This window comes from Bubalus bubalis, chromosome 6 (genome assembly GCF_019923935.1).
Source record: "Bubalus bubalis isolate 160015118507 breed Murrah chromosome 6, NDDB_SH_1, whole genome shotgun sequence".
Lineage (NCBI taxonomy): Eukaryota > Metazoa > Chordata > Mammalia > Artiodactyla > Bovidae > Bubalus > Bubalus bubalis.
Genome location: NC_059162.1, coordinates 78751408 through 78772655, shown reverse-complemented (window position 1 = coordinate 78772655; position 21248 = coordinate 78751408). Strand labels below are relative to the sequence as shown.

Here is a 21248-nt window from a genome sequence, read left to right as displayed (position 1 = left end):
CACCCTCCTGGTGTGGATGTGTTTGCCAGCCTGGAAGCTCTCTGATACCTGTATTATTAGGATTTGAAGGAGGTTTCTTCACATAGTCATGATCAATGATGAACTCCATCCCCAGCCCTTCTCTCCTTTCTGGAGGATGAGGGATATGGCTGAAAATTCTAAGCTTCTATTCATGGCTCGGTACTTCGGGTGACCAGCTCCCATCCAGGAGTCACCCAGGATGCAGAGTCACCCCTTTAGAACAAAAGATGCTCCCAGTGCTCTTCTTTCTAAGGAAATTACAGGAGTTTGGGGAGCTCTGTATCAGGAAGCAGGGCAGAGACCTATATATATATATATATATATATATATATATTATAAAATATACATATTTTATTATCTCACGTCTTTCCATTTACTACACTTTCACATTTACTACTATTCAGTCTTTTGCATCATGGGATGAAATCTCTGAAGGTTTTGGAAGAGAGTCATTTAAGAACTTATGGAATAGCTGAAGGTCAGAGAGCCTGAGGCAGAGACATGAGCTAGGAAAGGGTTTCAAGAATTAAACTGTGAAGAGTGAAACTCTGAACCAAGATTATGGAGGTGGGAATTGAGGAAGAAGGGGTGAATAAGGGTACATTCCAAAGGCTTTTTTAGCATAGCAGAACCCCAAACCACTACACTGCACAGCTCCAGGGAGAAGAGGTGTGGTGGGTGATGTGATGGAATGTTTTCAGTTACTGTTTTCTTAGCATGGGCTTGGAGGTCTTTCCTCTGTGAAAGTATCAGGGAATTCCTTCTAACCCTGCTGATTAGGTGGCATTAATGGTAAAAAATCAGCCAGCTAATGCAAGAGACTCAGGAGACAAGGGTTCAATCTTTGGATCAGGAAGATCCCCTGAAGGAGGGCATGGCAATCCACTCCAGTATTCTTGCTTGGAGAATCCCATGAACAGAGGAGCCTGGTGGGTTACAGTCCCAAAGAGTCAGACACGACTGAGCAACTAAGCATGCACATACGCACTGATGATTACAGGCTGTCAGCTGAAGCAGTTTCTGTGGAATCAGATTTTTCCATAGCCTTGGGGTTTTGCACCACATACAGATGCAGAGTTGCTATACACAGAGTGCCCTAGGACCATAGCTGCCATACAGAGAGCTCATCCAGAGCTGAGGACTGAGGGCTCAGGCTGAGGACTGCCCTCCAAAGCATGGCCCTTTGTGTCACCTGTGGTCCAAAGCACACTCAGCAAATGTAATAGATCCCCAGCAGTAAGAAAGTTGCATCTAATTTGGTGTCGTTGTTCAGTTGCTCAGTTGTGTCCAACTCTTTGCGACCCCATGGACTGCAGCACACTAGGCTTCCCTGTCTTTCACCATCTCCCGGAGCTTGCTCAAACTCATGTCCGTTGAGTTGGTGATGTCATCCAATCAGCCATCTTCTGTCATCCCTTTCTCCTCCTACCCTCAATCTTTCCCAGCATCAGGGTCTTTTCCAGTGATTTGGCTCTTTGCATCAGGTGGCCAAAGAATTGGAACTTTAGCTTCAGCATCAGTCCTTCCAGTGAAAATGACTAATGCTGCTGCTGCCGCTGCCGCTAAGTCGCTTCAGTCGTGTCCAACTCTGTGCGACTCCATAGACGGCAGCCCACCAGGCTCCCCAGTCCCTGGGATTCTCCAGGCAAGAACACTGGAGTGGATTGCCATTTCCTTCTCCAATGGTCATTCCCAAATTCATACCCATATTTGTACAGAGTTGATCCTCCTATTAAGTTCAAGTACTTCCTTAAAATCAACACCAACCAACATGTCCATCAGTAGAGCTTCACCAAAGGGAGCTGAGATTGCTTTGGTCTAGCTCAGGCTCAGAAGTGAACATTGGGGCAGCCTGGCAGGAGCAGGCTAGAAAACTGAGGGTCCATTTAATGCACTCCATTCTATTCCCAGTCGATACCATCAAACAAATAAAGACAACTGAAGACAAAAATATGTATTAGGAATGTATCCACCAGACTAAGAGGATTGTCCTTCCCACCCCAACCCTGATATTCACTGATCTCAACAACTGAAACAGCAGGGTTCATGGAACTCAGAAGTTGCTTTCTGGGATATTTGACTTGGGTTCCTGAGAGCCATTCCTTGACTTGAATGTAATAATTTAAGTAATAATTATATCCTTAGAATGGTTTTCATAAGACATGTGGGTAGTGTGTGTTTTCTTTTTAATATGAAAAGGAACTCCCACATAGAACTATACTGTTCACAAGTCAAGATTTCCTTTATCTTTTGGCTCTTTGCTTAGTATAAAAGCAGTCCATTGTCTGAGCTTTACCACCCAAAGGGTGAAAAATCTCAGAGTTCCTGTTGAGGTGATTTCCTTGCACTTCCATGAAATGTTTTATTGAGGGCTGCTTGATTGGGCTTGTATTTCTTGGCTTCAAATTGAAACCTATATTTCCTTTGTCCCAGGAATTTTGAAACTAAGGCTTTCATTTAGAGTTAATTCAGATAAGCATCCCTAAAGCATTTACTGGCTTTCAACAGACTGCTGGAGGAATCGCATGTGAATGAGAATGCCTGCCATTCAGCAGTCTGATAGCCAGGGAATAGAGCTGGAGCAAAGAGGTGTCCCTCATCATCCAGCTCTGTCAGTAACATCACTAGTATCACTGGTGGCTTCCAGGAGATCATGTTACATCACTGCATTAACATTCTTCCAAAGTGTAATTAAATCAACATTATATGAAATCTTTGAAAAAGAATTAATAGCCACTGAATTTTTTTTTCAGTATATATCTGAAGTGTCTTTCATTGCTTTGTGTCCTTTGGCATGGGACTTAAATTAGCTGAGAATAATAAAATCTTGAGCATTCAGAGCTGGAAAAAACCTAGCCAAATTTCCTCAGAGTGAGGGAGGAAATATATGTAAAACCTCTCACACAGGAGCTGGCACATTGTAAATTAGCAGTAAATGTTACTTGCTGCCTGTTCTCCCCAAGTGAGGAAGAAACTGAGAATTTCAGTGAGTTGCCCAGGGCTATATAGTTAGAAGGTGCCAGAACCAGGATTAGAATTCCTGTCTTCTTATTCATAGTCCAGCTCTTTTTCCACTGTGCTATTCAGGGCTGGAAAGTATTAACTGCTGTGGCCATGTTATCCTCCCTATTAATATCACCACCTTTACAACCCAGGAGTAGAACTTATGATTATTCCATAAGTTAGGGACCTTTGGACTCGCAGTGGCCATTTTCTTCTGGCACTCTCATGCCCCACAAGCAATACTGCACCCACCAGACATCATTCGTTCATTTCAAATATAGTGAGCTTCTTCTTTGTACTGGATCTTGAGAAAAGTGACAGACCTTTATAAATGTTGTTGTTTAGTCACTAAGACCCCATAGACTTTAGCCCTCCAAGTTCCTCCATCTATGGGATTTCCCAGGCAAGAATACTGGAGTGGGGTGCCATTTCCTTCTCCAGGGGATCTTCCTGACCCAGGTAGTCCTTGCTTTTCTGAAGCTTACACACACAGATGCTTACCTGAATTAATAGCTATAAATAAAAGTTATATTTTCAAAATAACTGCTAGGACAAAGGAATTTAAATTATTTAAATTGTGTAGTTTTAAAGAAGTTATTGGAAGAATCAGGCGCAATGCATTGCTGTACTATTAAGGAAGCAGAGATTTCCAAATTTAGGGTCTCTTATTTCTATGTCTCTTTTTGCAGACATTTTCTTTGGAACTCAGGAAGATAGGTAAAATAAAAATATTTAAAAGTATATTATTAATCTAATCAACACCTATCAGCTACCTATGTTGTATCAAATATTTTGCCAATTCCAAGGTTACAAAGGTGAATGAGATTCAGTCTTTGCTTAAAGTTCTCACAGGTAAGTTGAGAAGATGGGAAAATGGGGATTGTAATGCAGTAAGAGCAGCACTAGGGTGAGACAAGCATGGAAAAGTACAAGTAACGCAATGACTAGTCAGAGGAGGGAAGATTTCTCTGAAGAGGTGATGCTGGAGTGCAGTCCTAGAACATGTGAAGGAGTTTGCCACTTAAAGAGGAAGAGAATAGTGGTCAACTGAGCAAAACGGATTCAAATGACACAGCAACACAAGCATTTTCTGTGTCTGAGGAACAGTGAGGAGTATGTAGAACTAAGGCTATATGGAAAAAGGAAACCAGATAAAACATTTATATGGTGCTAGGCTTCTCAAATCATTTTCACATCATATAGTTTTCTAATATTTATGGAGTTCCTACTCTTCACAAGGCAAGTTGGTAGGTCCTGCAGAAGGCATATGGAAAGGGATAATAACTGGACCCCACCATCAATGGGTCATAGATTAGACATGGGGATAGTCCATGACCATATGAGTTGTAACATGACAAAATAACCCTAAAGGTACAAATGCAGTGCCAGGGGAGATTAGTGGAAGGGTCATTTTTTAGCTAAGAGAATGATATTTTCAAGAAGGAAGAAATTTTCCTCTTTACTTCTAGGTTTTCCTGGCTGGTCTAAGAATTAAGTTGACATGAGACAGATTAATAAGAGAAAGTCAAACAAATGTCTAATAACATGCGTATATGGAACAGACCCAGGAAAACTGAGTGGTGACTAAATGGCTGAAACCCTCCCCTTAAGCAGCATTTTCAGCTAAAGACAAAAGAGAATATTGTGGGGTAGGGGGTTGGGACTTGAAAAGGAAGGAAGGCAATTGACATGGAAATGGAAAAGCAAATGTTTGGTAAATAAATGTTTGCTGGGCTATATGGAGACAGTGAAACATAGAATGGAATTTTGACAAACAGACTCTCCTGGGTTCCTCCTTGTCTAGCATACCTAGTTCATACTACTCTTATCTATTGTGATAGCTCTGTTCCTCTATTGACATTCCTTTAGTCAGTGAAGGGAAAGCTCAGTCTTTGGGGCCTTTTCAGCTTGAAACCATTCACATGCTAAGAGACATTTGGAGTAGCAAGTTTTCCTCCCCTATAACCACATTCCTTGGAGAAGGTGGCATTTGAAGGTGTGATTCTGGATACCAGGTCTTTTTTTCTTCCCCACACATCCAAGCACTAGCTGGGTGTCCTATAAGTCAATGAAGTTCTAACATGATTTACTTGGAGATAGTGTCAGACCTCACAGGTTAAGGGCCCAGTCCTATGAGACTGTCCCCCCAATACACACACACACACACACACACACACACACTTCAGACCCCATTGGCAAGCCCAGGTTCTTGTAGGTATCTGATCCACTGGCTATAGGTTGGAAGTTCCTGTGACCCCTTCCTTGGGTTCAATTAACTTACTAGAAGAGCCCACAGAGCCTAGAGAAACATTTTACTTACTAGATCACAGCTTTGTTATAAATGGATATGACTCAGGAATAGCCAGATACAGGAGGTTCCGGGGTTGAGGGGTAGTGGGTAGGGAGGAGAGGATGGCAAAGCTCCTAAGCTCTCTGAGTGCATCATTCTTTCTGAATGATGTTCACCAACCCAGGCTTTTTGAATTTTTATGAAAGCTTCATTACAGATGTATGATTGATTAAATTATTGGCCACTGATGGTTGAACTCAATTTCCGGCCTCTCTCGCCTCCTCAGAGGTTCCAGGTGGCCTAAAGTTCAAACTCTCTAATTGAGTGATTGGGTAGTCTGGCACCTAGCCTTCTCCTTAGATTGCCTAGTTGTTGGTCCAAAGGTCACTTCATTAACATGTCAAAAAACACATATCAAAGATGGCTTTCTTCACTTTGTTGTTGTTCATTTCATAAGTTGTGTCCAACTCTTTGCACTCCCGTGGACTGCAGCACAACAGGCTCCCCTGTCTTTCACTATCTCCAGGAGTTTGCTCAAACTCATGTCTATTGAGTCGGTGATGCCATTCAACCATCTCATCTTCTATTGTCCCTTTCTCTTCCTTCCCTTAGTCCTTCCAATGAATATTCAGGGTTGATTTCCTCTAGGATTGACTGGTTTGATTGACTGGTTTTCTCTCCTCACTGAGGAAGCTCTTAGGATTTTAGGAGCTCTGTGCCAAGAATTGAGCCAAAGACCAAATATATATGTGTGTGTGTGTGTGTGTGTATACATATGCATAGTCAAGCTATGGTTTTTCCAGCAGTCATGTACGAGTGTGAGACTTGGAACATAAAAAAAGCTGAGCACTGAGGAACTGGTGCTTTCAAATTGTGGTACTGGAGAAGTCTCTTGAGAGTTCCTTGGACTTGCAAGGAAAAGGTCAGTTTTCATTCCAATCCCAAAGAAAGGCAATGCCAAAGAATGTTCAAACTGCCTTACAAGTGCGCTCATTTCACATACTAGCAAAGTAATGCTCAAAACCCTTCAAGCTAAGCTTCAGCAATATGTGAACCAAGAACTTCCAGATGTAAAAACTTGATTTAGAAAAGGCAGAGGAACGAATTGCCAACATCTGTTGGATCATAGAAAAATGCAAGAAAATTCCAGAAAAACATCTACTTCTGCTTCATTGAGTACACTAAAGCCTTTGACTGTGTGGATCACAACAAACTTGAAATTCTTAAAGAGATGAGAATACCAGACCACCTTACCTGCCTCCTGAGAAACCTGTATGCAGGCCAAGAAGTAACAGTTAGAACCAGACTTGGAACAACAAACTGCTTCAAAATTGAGAAAGAAGAATGTCAAGGCTGTATATTGTCACCCTGCTTATTCAACTTATATGCAGAGTACATCATGTGACATGGCAGGCTAGATAAAGCTCAAGCTGCAATCAAGATTGCTGGGAGAAATATCAACAACCTCAGATATGCAGATGATATCATCCTAATGGCCAAAAGTGAAGAGGACCTAAAGAGCCTTTAGATGAAGGTGAAAGAGGAGAGTGAAAAAGCTGGCTTAAAACTCAGCATTCGTAAAACTAAGACTATGGCATCCAGTCCTATCACTTCATGGCAAATAGATGGGGAAGGTATATAAACAGTGGCAGACTTTATTTTCTTGGGCTCCAAAATCACTGAGGATGGTGACTGCAGCCATGAAATTAAAAGGTGCTTACTCCTTGGGAGAAAAGCAATGACAAACCTAGAAAGCATATTAAAAAACAGAGACATCACTTTGCCAACAAAAGTCCATATAGTCAAAGCTATTGTTTTTCTAGTAGTCATGTCCGGATGTGAGAATTGGACCATAAAGAAGGCTGAGCATCAAAGAATTAATGCTTTTGAACTGTGCTGTTGGAGAATACTCTTGAGAGTCCCTTGGACAACAAGGAGATCAAACCAGTCAATCATAAAGGAAATAAATCCTGAATATTCATTGGAAGGACTGAAGTTGAAGCTCCATTATTTTGGCCACCATGTATGAAGAGCCAACTCATTGGAAAAGACCCTGACGCTGGGAAAGATTGAGGGCAGGAGAAGAAGGGGACGACAGAGGATGAATTGGTTGGATGGTGTCACCAATTCAATGGACCTGAGTTTAAGCATACTCTGGGAGCTGGTGAAGGAAAGGGAAGCCTGGTTTGCTGCAGTCCATGGGGTCACAAAGAGTCAGACAGGACTGAGCAACTGAACAGCAACAGCAACAAGGTTAGCAGCAGCAGCATCACTTGGAATGAGTTAGAAATGCAGACTCTTAAGCTCAACGCTGGCAGACTGAACCAGAAACCCTAGAAGTAAGGTTCAGCAGTGTGTCTTAATCAGCTCTCCAGGTGATTCTATGCACCCTAAAGCTTGAGGGCCACTGCTCATTCCTGTTTCTGGGAGGCTTTCCAACAATGCACCAGGAATCCTGGAGAGCCTGGCAAAGCATGAGAAGAATGGCAAGAAAATTAGGGTTTGTGGGGTGGGGGATATAAAAGATGAATAAAGAAAAAATAAAAACAAGAAAGAAAAGGAGAAAGAACCCCTGTAATTGTGGGGCATGGATTTATCTGCTTGCTTCATCTGACTCTTAACTTGAGCAGGCTTGCTTTGTGATATAGAAAAATGCCCAGTTCTACCAAGAAAAGGCCTTTCCATAAATTAAGCCACCTGGATTACTGTTCCTAATGGCTCAGGGATCTTTGGTAAGTGACTTCACTTCTCCCACTCTCAGGTTTCTAAGGTGTAAAAGTGGGAGACCTAGACCGATTCACATCCAAGCATTCCTCTCCTTTAAGCACTGCCCGAAGGAGTTGAGATTTGCTCTTACATTTGATGTCATTTCTGATCAAGTGTATCATCTTCAAGGGCCACCCGGGGCAGGGAAAGCTAAAACAGAAGGACTGGTTAGGGACCTGGAGTAAATGACTTCCTTCCTGGAGTGTTGGAGCATCCTGGAGGCTGGGCAGAGGGAAATTCCAGGCCATCTGGATGGGAGAATCACCGTCATCACCCGAGTTACAGGAGCCTGCCTTCCGGAGATGGCATGATGTCACTTGATAGCTCATTCTGACCTGGAAAACTCCTCAGTGATCAGGGGGGTGCAGGGAAGGGTATTCTTACAGAGACTCAAGCCTTCTTTTCTCTCCCTCTCCATAGGAGGTCTCCAGCTGCTGGTCAGCCATCTGTCTCCAGAGTCAACCTGCCAGGTAAGCCATGTCATCAGGCTTATCTCCATATTTCAAAATAATAAATGTACCTCTTTTCTAGACCCTTTTCTAGAATAATAGCATTTGTTTGCTCCCAATCTGTCTCTTGGTGACTCTTTTCAAAGGCAGACTAGAACTTTACTGTAGTCCACATGAAACCAAATGAAAAGCAGCATTAAATAATTTTCCCATCATATGCATGCCTCCAATTTCAGAATGTGATGGATGTGTGGTCATGCTGCTTCCTGGAACCAGAGCCGGAGTACAACCTTGACCTCAGCTTGCCGGCCCCAGTGAACTCCGGGGGAGCTAACCTCAAAGGCCCCAGGTGCCTCTGCATTGGCCTGAGGGCCCCACAGTGAATGTTAGTGGTTTTCCTCTTAGCGTCAACTATACATCCCACTTGAATCTACATCCTTTCCAGGTGTGAAACCAAAGGCTTTTTCCAGGTCACAAATCATTTCCCTTGGAGGTCATCCAACTTTGTTCCTCAAAGGTGTTTTTTTAAAAAAGAAACCTAACCTCTTGTTTGTTAATACTGTGAATATGCTTCTCATGTGGAGTTGAGAGCTGCAGAGAGGAAGGGCCACATTGAAGGAACATCTATCCTGGAGATGTGTTGAGCATGAAATTCTTCTTGCATAAGATGCAACCAGCTAGATGACATTGTTTTAAAGTGTGAAATGGAGTTTTTCCTCTTGAATCTCTCCCACTAGTAGAGCAGTGGACTTGAGTAGAACCACAGGAGAAACAAGTAAGATGAACTCATGATGAGATCACCTAACACTTAATGTTGCCTCATAGGAGTCTGTATTTCCATTTAACACCTAACGTTGCCTCATAGGTTTCTGTGTTACCCTTTGCTTTATTCTTTTGATCTTTCTTGCTCAGATGCTGTGTTTTCTTCCTGGTATGATGGTCATACATATAACAGAAATAATACACAAGTCCAACTTTTAAAAGTGGAGAACAAAAGCTGGGGGTCCCATTGGCTCATTGGCTTCTGAAGTATTTATGTTACATGCCTTAAAAATATTTTTGTGAGAAAAAGATTGAGAACAAGAATAAAAGGAAGATATTAAGTAAGGTCAAGTCCTAAGACATGAAATGAAAGAAAATGGTAATCTATCCATGAACTTTAAAAACCTTGATGTGCTGATGTACTATTTCCTATAGAAGTTTTATGAAAAGAAACTAAATAACTAGAGTGTTTTAACATATAACTGGTGTTACAGATTTGGAGATCAAAGCGGGTAGTTTTGAAACTCCTATCATTTCATCATCTTGGCCCATTCATGAGACACTGTCGCTCCCATTTCTATTAGCCAAATTTCCCAAGATGCTTTGGACAGCAATTTGAATCTTTAAACTATGTTTTCTTTTTCTTATAATGAATACTGACAAACATTAGGAAAATATGTGATATTTCGAGTTCTATAAATTAGCTCATTAGCCAAAGATGCTGTTGGAAAGATCATATTGTGATTATTGGCACAATAACTACAGCTTGGCAACTGGAGAGTTCTTTTGCTAAATTCTTTTAAAACAATGGACCAAAGAAATGACAATAATACTTAGGCAATTTGTTTTTGTCTGTCTTTGTGGCAAACTACAAAAATCCTGACTTTTCATTGGGAAGAGAATGTAGTGATACCAATTATTACGTAATTATAGGTTTCAAAACCTTCTTAACGCTTAACCACAGTCAAAAAAGGAAGGAGGACACACACATCCTGTGTTTTGTTCTTATTATCAGCTTAAATAAGTCAAGCAGATTTTTCCTGTTATTTTAATATTTATCAGCATATGACAAAGAGGTGTGTTTAAATAGAAACTTTAAAGGGGAATGAAAAACAAGTGGCGTACAGCACACAGAAAAATTGAAAACTGGGGTGCTGCTTTAAAAAATGATTTATCATAATAATGAGATTAGGTTTCCATTTATTAGCACTAATGCTGACCTTATGCATTTCTGTTGAAATCTAAGATAAAAGATACATGAAACCCACAATAATTTAAACAGATTTAACAACAACCAGTTGTGAAAGTCTGGCTGACTTAGGTAACTATATTTTTGTACAAAAAGCAAGTTTAAGACAGTGACAGAGAAAAGCCAGAGGAAACCTTTATTTTACTTTTAAAAACATTTTTTTTTAAAAGAATCTAAATGGAGGAAATGGAATGTATTTTAAAACTTATTTGTCAAAAACCATGGTTAAACTGGTACATTTGCTCTTACAAATTGATCAGTAACTGAGTAAATTCATGAGGGAAATCAAATCCAGCCTCTCAGTCTGCAATACCTTTTCCCTCAGTGTTTTTTTTTTTTTTTTTTTTTTTTTTTTAATCAGTGTAATTGTTCCCTTTTTTGTGTGCTATGGAAAGAATTCCATTCTAGAATATGCTACAATTTGTGGCTTATATGCCTCCTTCATTGGAGCTTCTTGAAGGCAGGGGCTGTCTATACTGTATTCATCGCCTTATCATTTAAGATGCTTCTGTGTGGTTATTTTCACATAGCAGGAAGACAGGTAAAAATTAAACTGAGCAGGAGAACTACATAAAGTTTGGGGACTTTATCTTAAAGAAAAAACTCATAAATTAAGTTTTAATAATGAGTCAGTATTTTATCTCCATGGCTATGATAAGTATTCAACTGTGTGTTTTTACTATTTTTTTTTTTTAAATCAGTTATTACATCAAAATTGAAAGAAGTTTGAAACATACTCTATAGCTGCACGATCTAAATCTCTATGGTCATTCTTATAGGTTTCGAACAAAAAAAGTTAAACCTAAAAAGTTGACATTTTGTGCTTTAAATAGGAAAGCCAGAGTAGAATAATAGAGGATTTAAAACCCAGAATATAGAGCAAGGTGGAAATCATATGCTCCTGCATTAAGGAGAAAATGTAGTAAATCCTCCTGGGGGTGTTGAAAATGTTAACACTGTGAAATTTAATGAGCATCTCAATTTTTATCACATTTTGCCTTTTTGCAGGCATGAATTTCAGGCCTTTTCTACATGATGTGCAAGGATTGGAACAGAAAGGGCAAAAAATAGAATTGAAAAAAGAACACTCCAACACAAGGCAGGACCTAAGGTTCTGTCATCTGTATACATTCAAAATGGAAAGTTGAAGTAATTCTTAGGATATCAGGCCCCCAAATTGTTTTCAAAAAAAAAAAAAAAAGATAATTGAGGAAAATCAATGTGTGTGTGTGTGTGTGTGTGTGTGTGTGTGATGAATGTTCCAGTTTTTCTGCCCAAACCATCCCTTGCTTTTGCATGGATTTCAGTAGTGATCACTGGTATATCATGAAAGTAAGAAGATACTGAAAGGATAAATTATTGTGTTCACTGCATTTACAGAATGATCTTTGCTTTGCAAAAGGATTAGGGAAGTATTCCTTTTAATGGCCAGCACTTCTGAGTATTATACATGTGACTTGATTTTTAATAATATGTGTCATATATGACATATTATATGATATTACATATTATATTGAGATGGCATCACCAACTCAATGGGCATGAGTTTGAGCAATCTCCAGGAGATAATGAAGGACAGGGAAGCCTGGCATGCTGCAGTCCATGGGGTTGCAAAGAATCAGACACGACTGAGCAACTGAACAACAAAATCATATATAGAGCACTTTAGCAGCCAAATCAATGTGTAAGGTGAAATATTTGATGCTAATTTTCTTCTTCCAAAATTTACTAATGAATGTATTTGAGCAGGAACATCACCCATGTAACGTTATAAACAACAGCCCCCAAGGCCATGGGTCATGGGAAGTGACAGCAAACTGCGTCACAAAGATGACTAGAGAACTGCATTGAGGACTTCAGGCTAGACTGCTGCAGGCCCGAAGCCTCTCTCAGCTTGGCTGTCCACAATCCTGATTCATGGGGATTTTCAACACCGTCAATTAGTTGTATTTCAAGCAAAGCCTGTGAATGGAGAAATAGGATGAGAAAATATAGGGCTTTCCAGTAAGTCTGAAATAGGTTGGCCTAAGTGAGAAACAGACTTAATTAATATTTTTTTAGTGCTCATGGGAATCCAGTTCTTCTAAAACATGTCCTCCAGGAGACTCTAGGGAGGAAATGGCTTTTTACTGGTTAATAAAACAGAAGAAACTTTCTCCTGAAAAGCCTATTTCTCAGTATGAATTTCTTCCATGTCTTTGCTTGATTATGAACATCCCCCTGGAGGTTCATGTGGGTGTGTCAGACACAGGGTCTATTTGAGGGGCAAACAAGAAGCTCCATGAGTTACCTTGGAGTAGCTCAAAAAGTAAGAAATTCAGAAAGTCATGACCTTGATTCATTTCTCATTCTTTGCCAGAGCAGCCAGAGCCTAGACTGAGAGATGGACTGTGTGTGCATGAGTGAAGGGCTCTCTGAGAAACACAGCAGTGGCCTGAGAGCTGATCTGAGTCAGATGACTGGAAATGAAGCCCAACACAAGCAGAACTCGGTTTTCACATTAAGCAAGAAATGTCAAGCAGGGTTACAACACTTATGAACAAATACTAATAAAATCAATTTTGTTACCACAGGCTGTGGCCACCATGACAAAGGAGAAATTGGAGGGAATTACAAAGGAAAGGGGGCTTCCCAGGTGGCGCTAGTGGTAAAGAGCCTGCCTGCTCTTGCCTGGAAAATCCCATGGCGGAAGAGCCTGGTAGGCTGTATGTAGTCCATGGGGTCGCTAAGAGTCAGACATGACTGAGTGACTTCACTTTCACTTTTCACTTTCATGCATTGGAGAAGGAGATGGCAACCCACTCCAGTATTCTTGCCTGGAGAATCCCAGGGATGGGGAAGCCTTGTGGGCAACCATCTATGGGGTCGCACAGAGTTGGACACGACTGAAGTGACTTAACAGCAACAGCAGCCCATGAAGGAGACTGAAAAGACATGGGTTCAGTCCCTGGGTCAGGAAGATCCCTTGGAGGAGAGCATGGCAACCCACTCCAGTACTCTTGCCTGGAGAATCCCATGGACAGAGGAGCCTGGCGGGCTACAGTCCATGGGGTCACAAAAAGTTAGACACAACTACAGCAACTTAGCATGTGTGCACAAAGAAAAAGAAAGAATGAGAGAGAGAGAAAGCAAGAGAGGAAAGGAGAAAAATTAAAATCTAATAATGTCAGATTATTTTTTTTCTTTGTTCTGAATGTTGTATGGTCTGGACTATTGGGATAACTGCCCTAAGTATTCATCTTGAGTGTTTAGTCAGTCTGCATACAAAACGTTAGGGCAGATGCACTAGAAAAGCCCTTGTCATTCTGAGAATACTTCCCCAAATGGTTGTTTATAAGAATTGCTTTTGTCTAAATTAGCTGTCCTGTATAAGTTTACCTCCGTGCATCAACAGTGAGCTATTTATATGGATTTGCAATTATTCCATATGTGTCTAAAATTAGGTAAGGGTAAGTTGCAAAAAAGCACTGACAAGTGAACTAAAGTGCTAATAGTTAAAATGTTACTCTTGAGCAAACATTACCAAAAATAATACCCTGCTTATTAATGGCTATTCCACTAGTTGGAAATTAGTTTCTAAATTTAGTGTGAATGTTTCTTCGCATTAAATGGAACTGATGAGACCCCTAGCATCTCATCTCTCACTTGCTGCTGAAAAGACTGGAGTCCATTCCACCTTGACTCCACTTCATGTTTTTGTACTGCTGAGAAACACCATCCCCCCACCCCCCCCCCGTCTGAAAGTTGGACTCATGCATGTTAGTAAGTATTTCAGTTATGCTATTGACGTCAATGGAGTCATTAAATAGATTGCTGGCCCTCCCAGAGGCAAATCACTGCCAGGGACCTAGATACAGACACGTTTTTTACAAAGACAACCATCAGGTTTTGCTACAGCAGTGCGCCAGAGAAAGGGAAAAGTTTATACTGTAGCAGACCTATCTCCAAACACAGTTTTTTTCTTTCTTTTGCATTTTAGTTCCGGCCTTTCTTTCTCTTTGGTTACAGTAGGCTCTGGGAGATTCATAGGTATTGTTGCCTGAAGCTTTTGTGTGCTAAACCATCTCCTGTCATTGAGACTCCAAAGGGAGACACCCCACTTTTAAAAATGTGTCACCTTTAGCTGTACACAGCCTGTCCTGGTGTTTATTTGGTGGCGTAAATTATCTAGGCAACTCACTATTGTCTGCCTGTAAGACTTTGCTTGGTAGTTCCCTGAATAAGATAGTTTCCTGCACGCACATACACACACACACCCACACACACACAATTCTGTCCTTTCTGCTACTTCTGTGTGGCTTCTAGCTGCAGCCCCTCATCTGTGAATCAATCTCTATGCAGCCTGCATGCTGCAGTGGCATGGGGCTCTGAAGCAAAAGGTGGAGGAGGAGGCTGGCAAGAAAGAATCACTTCTCTCAGCCACCTCATCTGCAGAGTCCTTCAGGAGGCAGGAGGCTGCCCACATGCCTGTGTCCTCCCAAACCCCAGCTGCTGCCTGCCTCAAGCCAGGTCTTGCAGCTCCCAGGCGTGTTGGAGAGAGCCCTTCAGGAAACAGCTGTCTCTTTCTGGGTATTCTTGACAGCTCTATTAACCTGGAGAGCCCCGGAACTCGGAGCCAAATTTTCCCTCACACCTGGACTTTCTCCCTCCCCCTCCCAGTCTCAGAGTTGGAACCATCTTGAGCAGACAACTTTCTTCATATCTGGTTGCCCAACCCACCATGTTGGCTTAGCACTCATCCCGATGCCTCGCCCTGTCCCTTTCCTCCCTGCACTCCTTATCAGTAAGTGTGTGCATACTTCTCAGCAAGTATGTACAGAAATGCCAGACATCCAGTCACCTTTAGTAACCCCTTTGGGTTCATCCGGAGGCCCAGACCCATCCCCCCTTCCATCACTGCTCTTTTTCCCATATTCCAGGCTTTAGTGGCTCTTCACTGTCTTTAATATCTCTCCTTGCCTCCCACAGGCAATTCTTATAGTCATTTCCTCTGATCATATCCCCTCTTTCCTTCTCGATTTCCTCTCCTTCAGTTTAATGCTTCATTTTCCCTTCCTACGCCATTGTAGGGACCTTACAACTTGGTTTATTATCTTTCATCTTTCCCCACTTCAATCCACTCTTCGTTCTGGTACTAGAATTATTCTTTAAAAACCCAGTTATGCTGTTTTCTGCGTTGGTTAACCTTCACTTTCAGGATAAGATCCTTACTTCTTACCAGTTATGCAAAGTCTTTCAGGGTGTTGCTTCTAATTCCTTCTTTGTCCTCATCTCCCCCCTGCCCCCATGCACAGCCGATGGCTGAGATGTACTGAACATACTGTCCTTCAACTACACCAGTGTCTTCTTGCCTTCCTGCCTTTGTACACGCTGTTCCCTCTGCCCGAGTTGCCCTTTCCCAAAAATATTCACATGTTCAGCTCAGGGATTTTCTTACCTGGTCATGGTGAATGAGTTCTTTATTCTCTCTGGTTATTGGATTAAACTAAATATATAGTCTCAATGCAGGGTCTGATATCTAGTATGTGCTTAGTAAATAGTTCTTTGGTTTGTGGTTTAGTCATTATGTCTGACTTTTTGGGACCCTATGGACTGTAGCCTGCCAGACTCCTCTGTCCATGGGATTTTCAAGGCAAGAATACTGGAGTGGGTTGCCATTTCCTTCTCCAGGGTATCATCCCAACCCAAGAATCGAACCTGGGTCTCTTGCACTGTGGGCAGACTCAAGAGTTCCTTTATCCATTCCCATCTGGAAAGTGCATTTTTTGTCACTCAGATATCAGCATATATGCTATCTTCTGCAACTCACCCAAACCACTCTCAATTATTATCTTAATTATTACCTCATAATCTCAATTATTGTACTTGTCATGTGTGTGTGTGCTCAATTGTGTCCGACTCTTTGTGACCCCATGGACTGTAGCCCTCCAGGCTCTTCTGTCCATGGAATTGTCCAGGCGAGAATACTGGAATGGGTTGCCATTTCTTACTCCAGAGGATCTTCCCAACCCAGGAACCAAACCCGTGTCTCTTGTGGCTTCTGCATTGGCCAGTCGATTCTTTACCACTGTACTTATCATAGCATGCTGTAATCTTTATTTTCATTTTCTCTTCTTCTAAACTAAGAGTGTCCCAAATCAAGTATGAGTCCTCTTCTTTTATATCACCAGTTTATAGAATGAAGTCTGAAACATAGTAGATGCTTCATAAATGTTTATGAAATGAACAAAGACAAATGAGTAAATTCTCGTTCCTGAATCAGAAAGGATTGGAAGGATGCTGAGGCTCATAGTTGGCCTTATTCAGGCAAACTTAATTATTTTCTGGCTCTCAGGCATGTGCCCAGTGCCAGCACTCCTGGCTAATCTTGACTACAGATGACTTTTCTTCCCTCAAAATGAACTCTTTATTACCTATCACTTCAGCAAGAAGTGACAGTGTTAAAAGAAATGAAAAAAATGAAAACAACTAAACATAACCAGTTTCTCATGCTATACTATGCCTTTCCTGTCTAGCACAGAGCCTGGCACAAGGGAGGTACTCACCATATTGAGTTGAGTTAGCTCGAGATCATGGGTCAACCATTCAGAAAACTGAGACTCACTTTTCTTATCTGGAAGATGGCTATCTTAATATTCTATCTCATAAGAATTCCATATGGACTAAATGAGAAAAACTATGCATAGGGATTAACAGTAAAGATTCTGGAGCCAGACTGCCTCTTCCAAATCTCAGCTCCACCACTGTGTGACCTTAGGGTAATGTCCCAATTGTCTCCTCTCCAGAATTGGGATGGATATTGTACAGAGCTCATATATTGGTTGTAAGAATTGAATACCCAAACCAAAGGGAAACACTTAGAATAGCTCCTGGCACTTCAAAAGTGTCAATATTAGTGCCGGTATTGTAAGTATTGTGTAACACACTTCCCATAGCACCCAGGACAGAGCAGCTGGTCAGTATGTGACAGGAGAGAGGCCTGCTGGCATTAATAGGGAACCAAAACGGAAAGCTTTGTTGAGATCTTTTTAAAATTTTCTGACCAACTTCTCTTTCATAGTAATACAATCTAGAAAACAATCCCTTTTTTGAAAGATTCTTACCCCCTGAAACCATGACACTTGCTTATATGGAAATAGATTTAGAGCTGAAGGTAGAATTCTCCAGAGCATACAGTGGAAAGCTAGGAGGGATAGTGGCAGAATGGACCTGTTCCCAAATGTAACTGGGCACAAGTGTGGCTCTTTCTCTTAAAAATAGACTGCAAAGAAGAATGTCCAACTAGCATGTTGATAAACATGGACAGAGGAGCCTGGCAGGCTACCGTCCATAGGGTCACAAAGAGTCGGGTATGACTGAAGCGACTTAGCATGCATGCACAAAGTGGATCTTGGGGCTTTCCCAGGTAGTGCTAGTGGTAAAGAATCCACCTGCTAATGCCGGAGACACAAGAGACACAGGTTTGATTCCTGAGTCAGGAAGATCCCCTGGAGGAGGTCATGGCAACCCACTCTAGTGTTATTCCCAGGGAAATCCCATGGACAGACGAGCATGGCGGGCTACTCTCCATCGGGTTGCAGAGTCGTACATGACTGAAGCGACTCAGCACGCAGGCAGAAACTGGATCTTACTTAAGTGAAAGTTTTCTTTTGCATAAATCTGAAAGGACTTCACTTCACTTCGTAGGATAGAACAATTACAGCTACACAACCGTCACAGTTGTACATAAATGCATGTTCAGGTCTGGGCAGAAACCTTCAGGGGTGCAGGTTGTTCAGCCCACAGAGCTCAGCAGAGAACAGCAGCATAAGCTGGTGCAGAGTTTCTGTTTGGGGAGAAGACAGAACCCACTAGCAGAGTCAGCATCACAGGGGCTTTGACTCCATTTGGAAAGACTTTTATGCCCCTCTCAATACCCCCGTGCCACCTACCCACTTCTCTCCTCTTTATTGGGAGGGAGGGAGATGAGAAGGTCAGGGTGGCCTAGAGAGGGATGAATATGGACATTGGGAGATGAAGGAGGAAGGAAGAGGGCCATCTGTGTTCCTTTTCTCCCTCCTGCATCCTTAAGACCAAGTAACCCTGGGGGATGGGGCAGGGTAAATTCAACTTGCTTGCTTCTCATCAAACCCTGGCCAGCAATTTACGGAGTTGCCTCCAGAGCTGTTCTCGGAAGCCAGGAGCATTTCAGGGAACAGCGCTTTCACCAGAGAGAAGAGAAACAAAGCAGGGACTGTGCCCTTGAAATAGAGAACAGGCAATAGAACTCACTGGATCTTTGTCTTGGTTTATTGTCTTGACTTACTCCAAGTCGGAGCTGTTGACAGGGACCAAAAGTGACCCTTCTGAGGAAGGTTTGTGTGCTTTTCCCACCCCCTTCTTGACTGTGTTCTCAGAGTGAGCTGGGTCCGTGGCGACTGTCCAGCTCATTTGATCCATGGAGACAGCTAGGTCAGCTAATGCAGCCTTTGGCCCTGCCCCTCAGTTGCTCTTTGGGCTTCATGTCCTAGGGTCTAGTGTGGCTACTGCTGCTTGTCCAGTACGCTAGGTCTTTTCCAACACCTCACATGCTCACCTCTGATCTCAGGAGAGGAACTCCTGGTACATGCCGGGCACTGTGCTCACCCTCAGTAGACATCATTTTCTTACCTAATTCTCCCAACTGAACTGTTTGGCTGTGGTCCCTGTTTCACAGATTTAGAAAAGGAGGCTCAGCGGATGTATGGGGCTTACTCAAGACCACACAGTTAGTAAGTGATCAAGTGAGAACTGAAACCTAGATCTGTGTTTCTTAAAAATCCATGCATGGCCTTCCTTCTAGTCTAGACCATGCTTCCCGGCCTCCACCACCCTCTAAACCTCAGATGTTATAATGAACGGAAAGTGGGTGATGAGATTTCACAACAGGAGAGCAATCATAAAAGCTGAGTTATCTGCAGCCTCAATAAGACTATATAATAGAGAATTTTCCTTAATTCTTTTGTCATCTGCCTGTTGTATTGTAAAGTGTGTTAAGAGAAATGTCTCATAATGTCTATTATTCATGTATTCAATAAGCATTTATTATTTACCTACTATTTACGAGACACTGTGCTAGACACTGGGAATACAATAATGTTAATGAATTCAGATGCTGACCTTGTGGAGCTTACAGCCCAGGAAATATGCAATGAATACACATGTGATTATACATTTGATTATCACTTTGGAGAAAAGTATTATTATACATCTGATTATCATTGGAGAAAAGTACAGAATGCTATATAATATTGCCTAAGTTTTTCACCTGTGAAAAGGGGAATAGTACTCGTACTTCCCATAAGGATTGTTATAAAATTGAAATGGTATTATAAGTAAAGCATTTAGAATGTTGCCTACCATTTAGTAGTATTTCCTGTTTGCTCTGGTTATCCTTGGTTATCCTTGGTTATCTCCTTGGTTATCCTTGGGATTAATGTAGATGAGGGGACAGGGAAGCCTTCTGTAAATGAATGACTTGAATTTGAGACCTAACCATTGAGTAGGACTTGGGTGGGTGGAGACAGTAATTAACACCTAAAAGGTGCCTGGATTAATAAGAGTGACAGTTAATAGACTAAGGCCAGAGAGGTCAGGTGGCACAGAGCATTTGTAAGCCATGGTTGAATGTGTAGCTTTTATTCTAAATCCAGTTGGGGAGCCATTAAAGGATTTTGAGAAAGGTTAACATGATCTAATTTGAGCTCTAAATACAGCACTTCCTGAGACACAAGTCTACATTCCCTGCACCTCCTATGTGCTCCCTGACACCTATACTTTCTGTGTCAAGATATTCAGCACCTCACCCTTCTGTCCACCTGCATGGTTAAGAAGGCAAGCTCAGGAGCCACACTGTCTGAGTTTATAATAGTTCTGGTTCTATTCCTTTTTTTCTGTACAATTATAGATAGGTAATTCAATGTCTTTGGGTCTTGGTTTCCTCATCTGTACAATGGGGATAGTAATAGGACCTTTGGCATAGGATTCTATTGTTAGGAGAGCTAAATTATTTTATGTAAAGTGTCTAGAATAGTGACTGGTACTCACAAAGTGTTAGTCGCTCAGTTGTGTCTGACTCTTTGTGACCCCATGGACTGTAGCCCGCCAGGCTCCTCTGTTCATGGAATTTCCCAGGCAAGAATACTGGAATGGGGAGCCATTCCTTTCTCCAGGGAATCTTCCTGACCCAGGGATTGAACCTGGGTCTCTTGAATTGCAGGCGGATTCTTTACCTTTGGAGCCACCAGGGCACTCAGAAAGCAGTAAATAAAACTTAATATTCTTAATATATCATAACTATCTATTTTCTTGGTTGCTTATACCATTAGCTGTATGCTCAGTGCCTGGCACAGGGCAGATGCTTAAATAATATTTATTGAAAAAAACAAATGAACAATGAAAGAGAGGTAGTACAACAAATTGTAAGTAAAAGGAGAAAAAGATGGCTTATCTATGCATGGAAAAATGGGCTTCCTTGAGTCAGGGGTAGATTCTGATAAGGAGGAGCTTGCTTATGGGAGGGGCTTCCCAGGTGGCTCAGTGGTAAAGAATCCACCTGCCAATGCAGGACACAGGGGTTCGATGCCTGAGTCAGGAAAATCCCCTAGAGAAGGAAATCGTAACCCACTCCAGTATTCTTGTCTGGAATATTCCATGGACAGAGGAGCCTGTCAAGCTACAGGGATTGCAA

The 21248-nt window shown here is 41.8% G+C and overlaps 1 protein-coding gene across 2 annotated transcripts in view; it reads left to right on the top strand.

Annotated features, from left to right (window-relative positions):
* Positions 1–21248, top strand: part of PDE4B (phosphodiesterase 4B) — a 544019-nt gene that overhangs the window by 407779 nt on the left and 114992 nt on the right. For both annotated transcript variants that reach the window (XM_025288533.3, XM_025288534.3), the window contains one exon: positions 8501–8550. In XM_025288533.3, coding sequence (XP_025144318.2) covers positions 8501–8550 — 50 coding nt within the window. The remainder of the gene's footprint in view (positions 1–8500; positions 8551–21248) is intronic.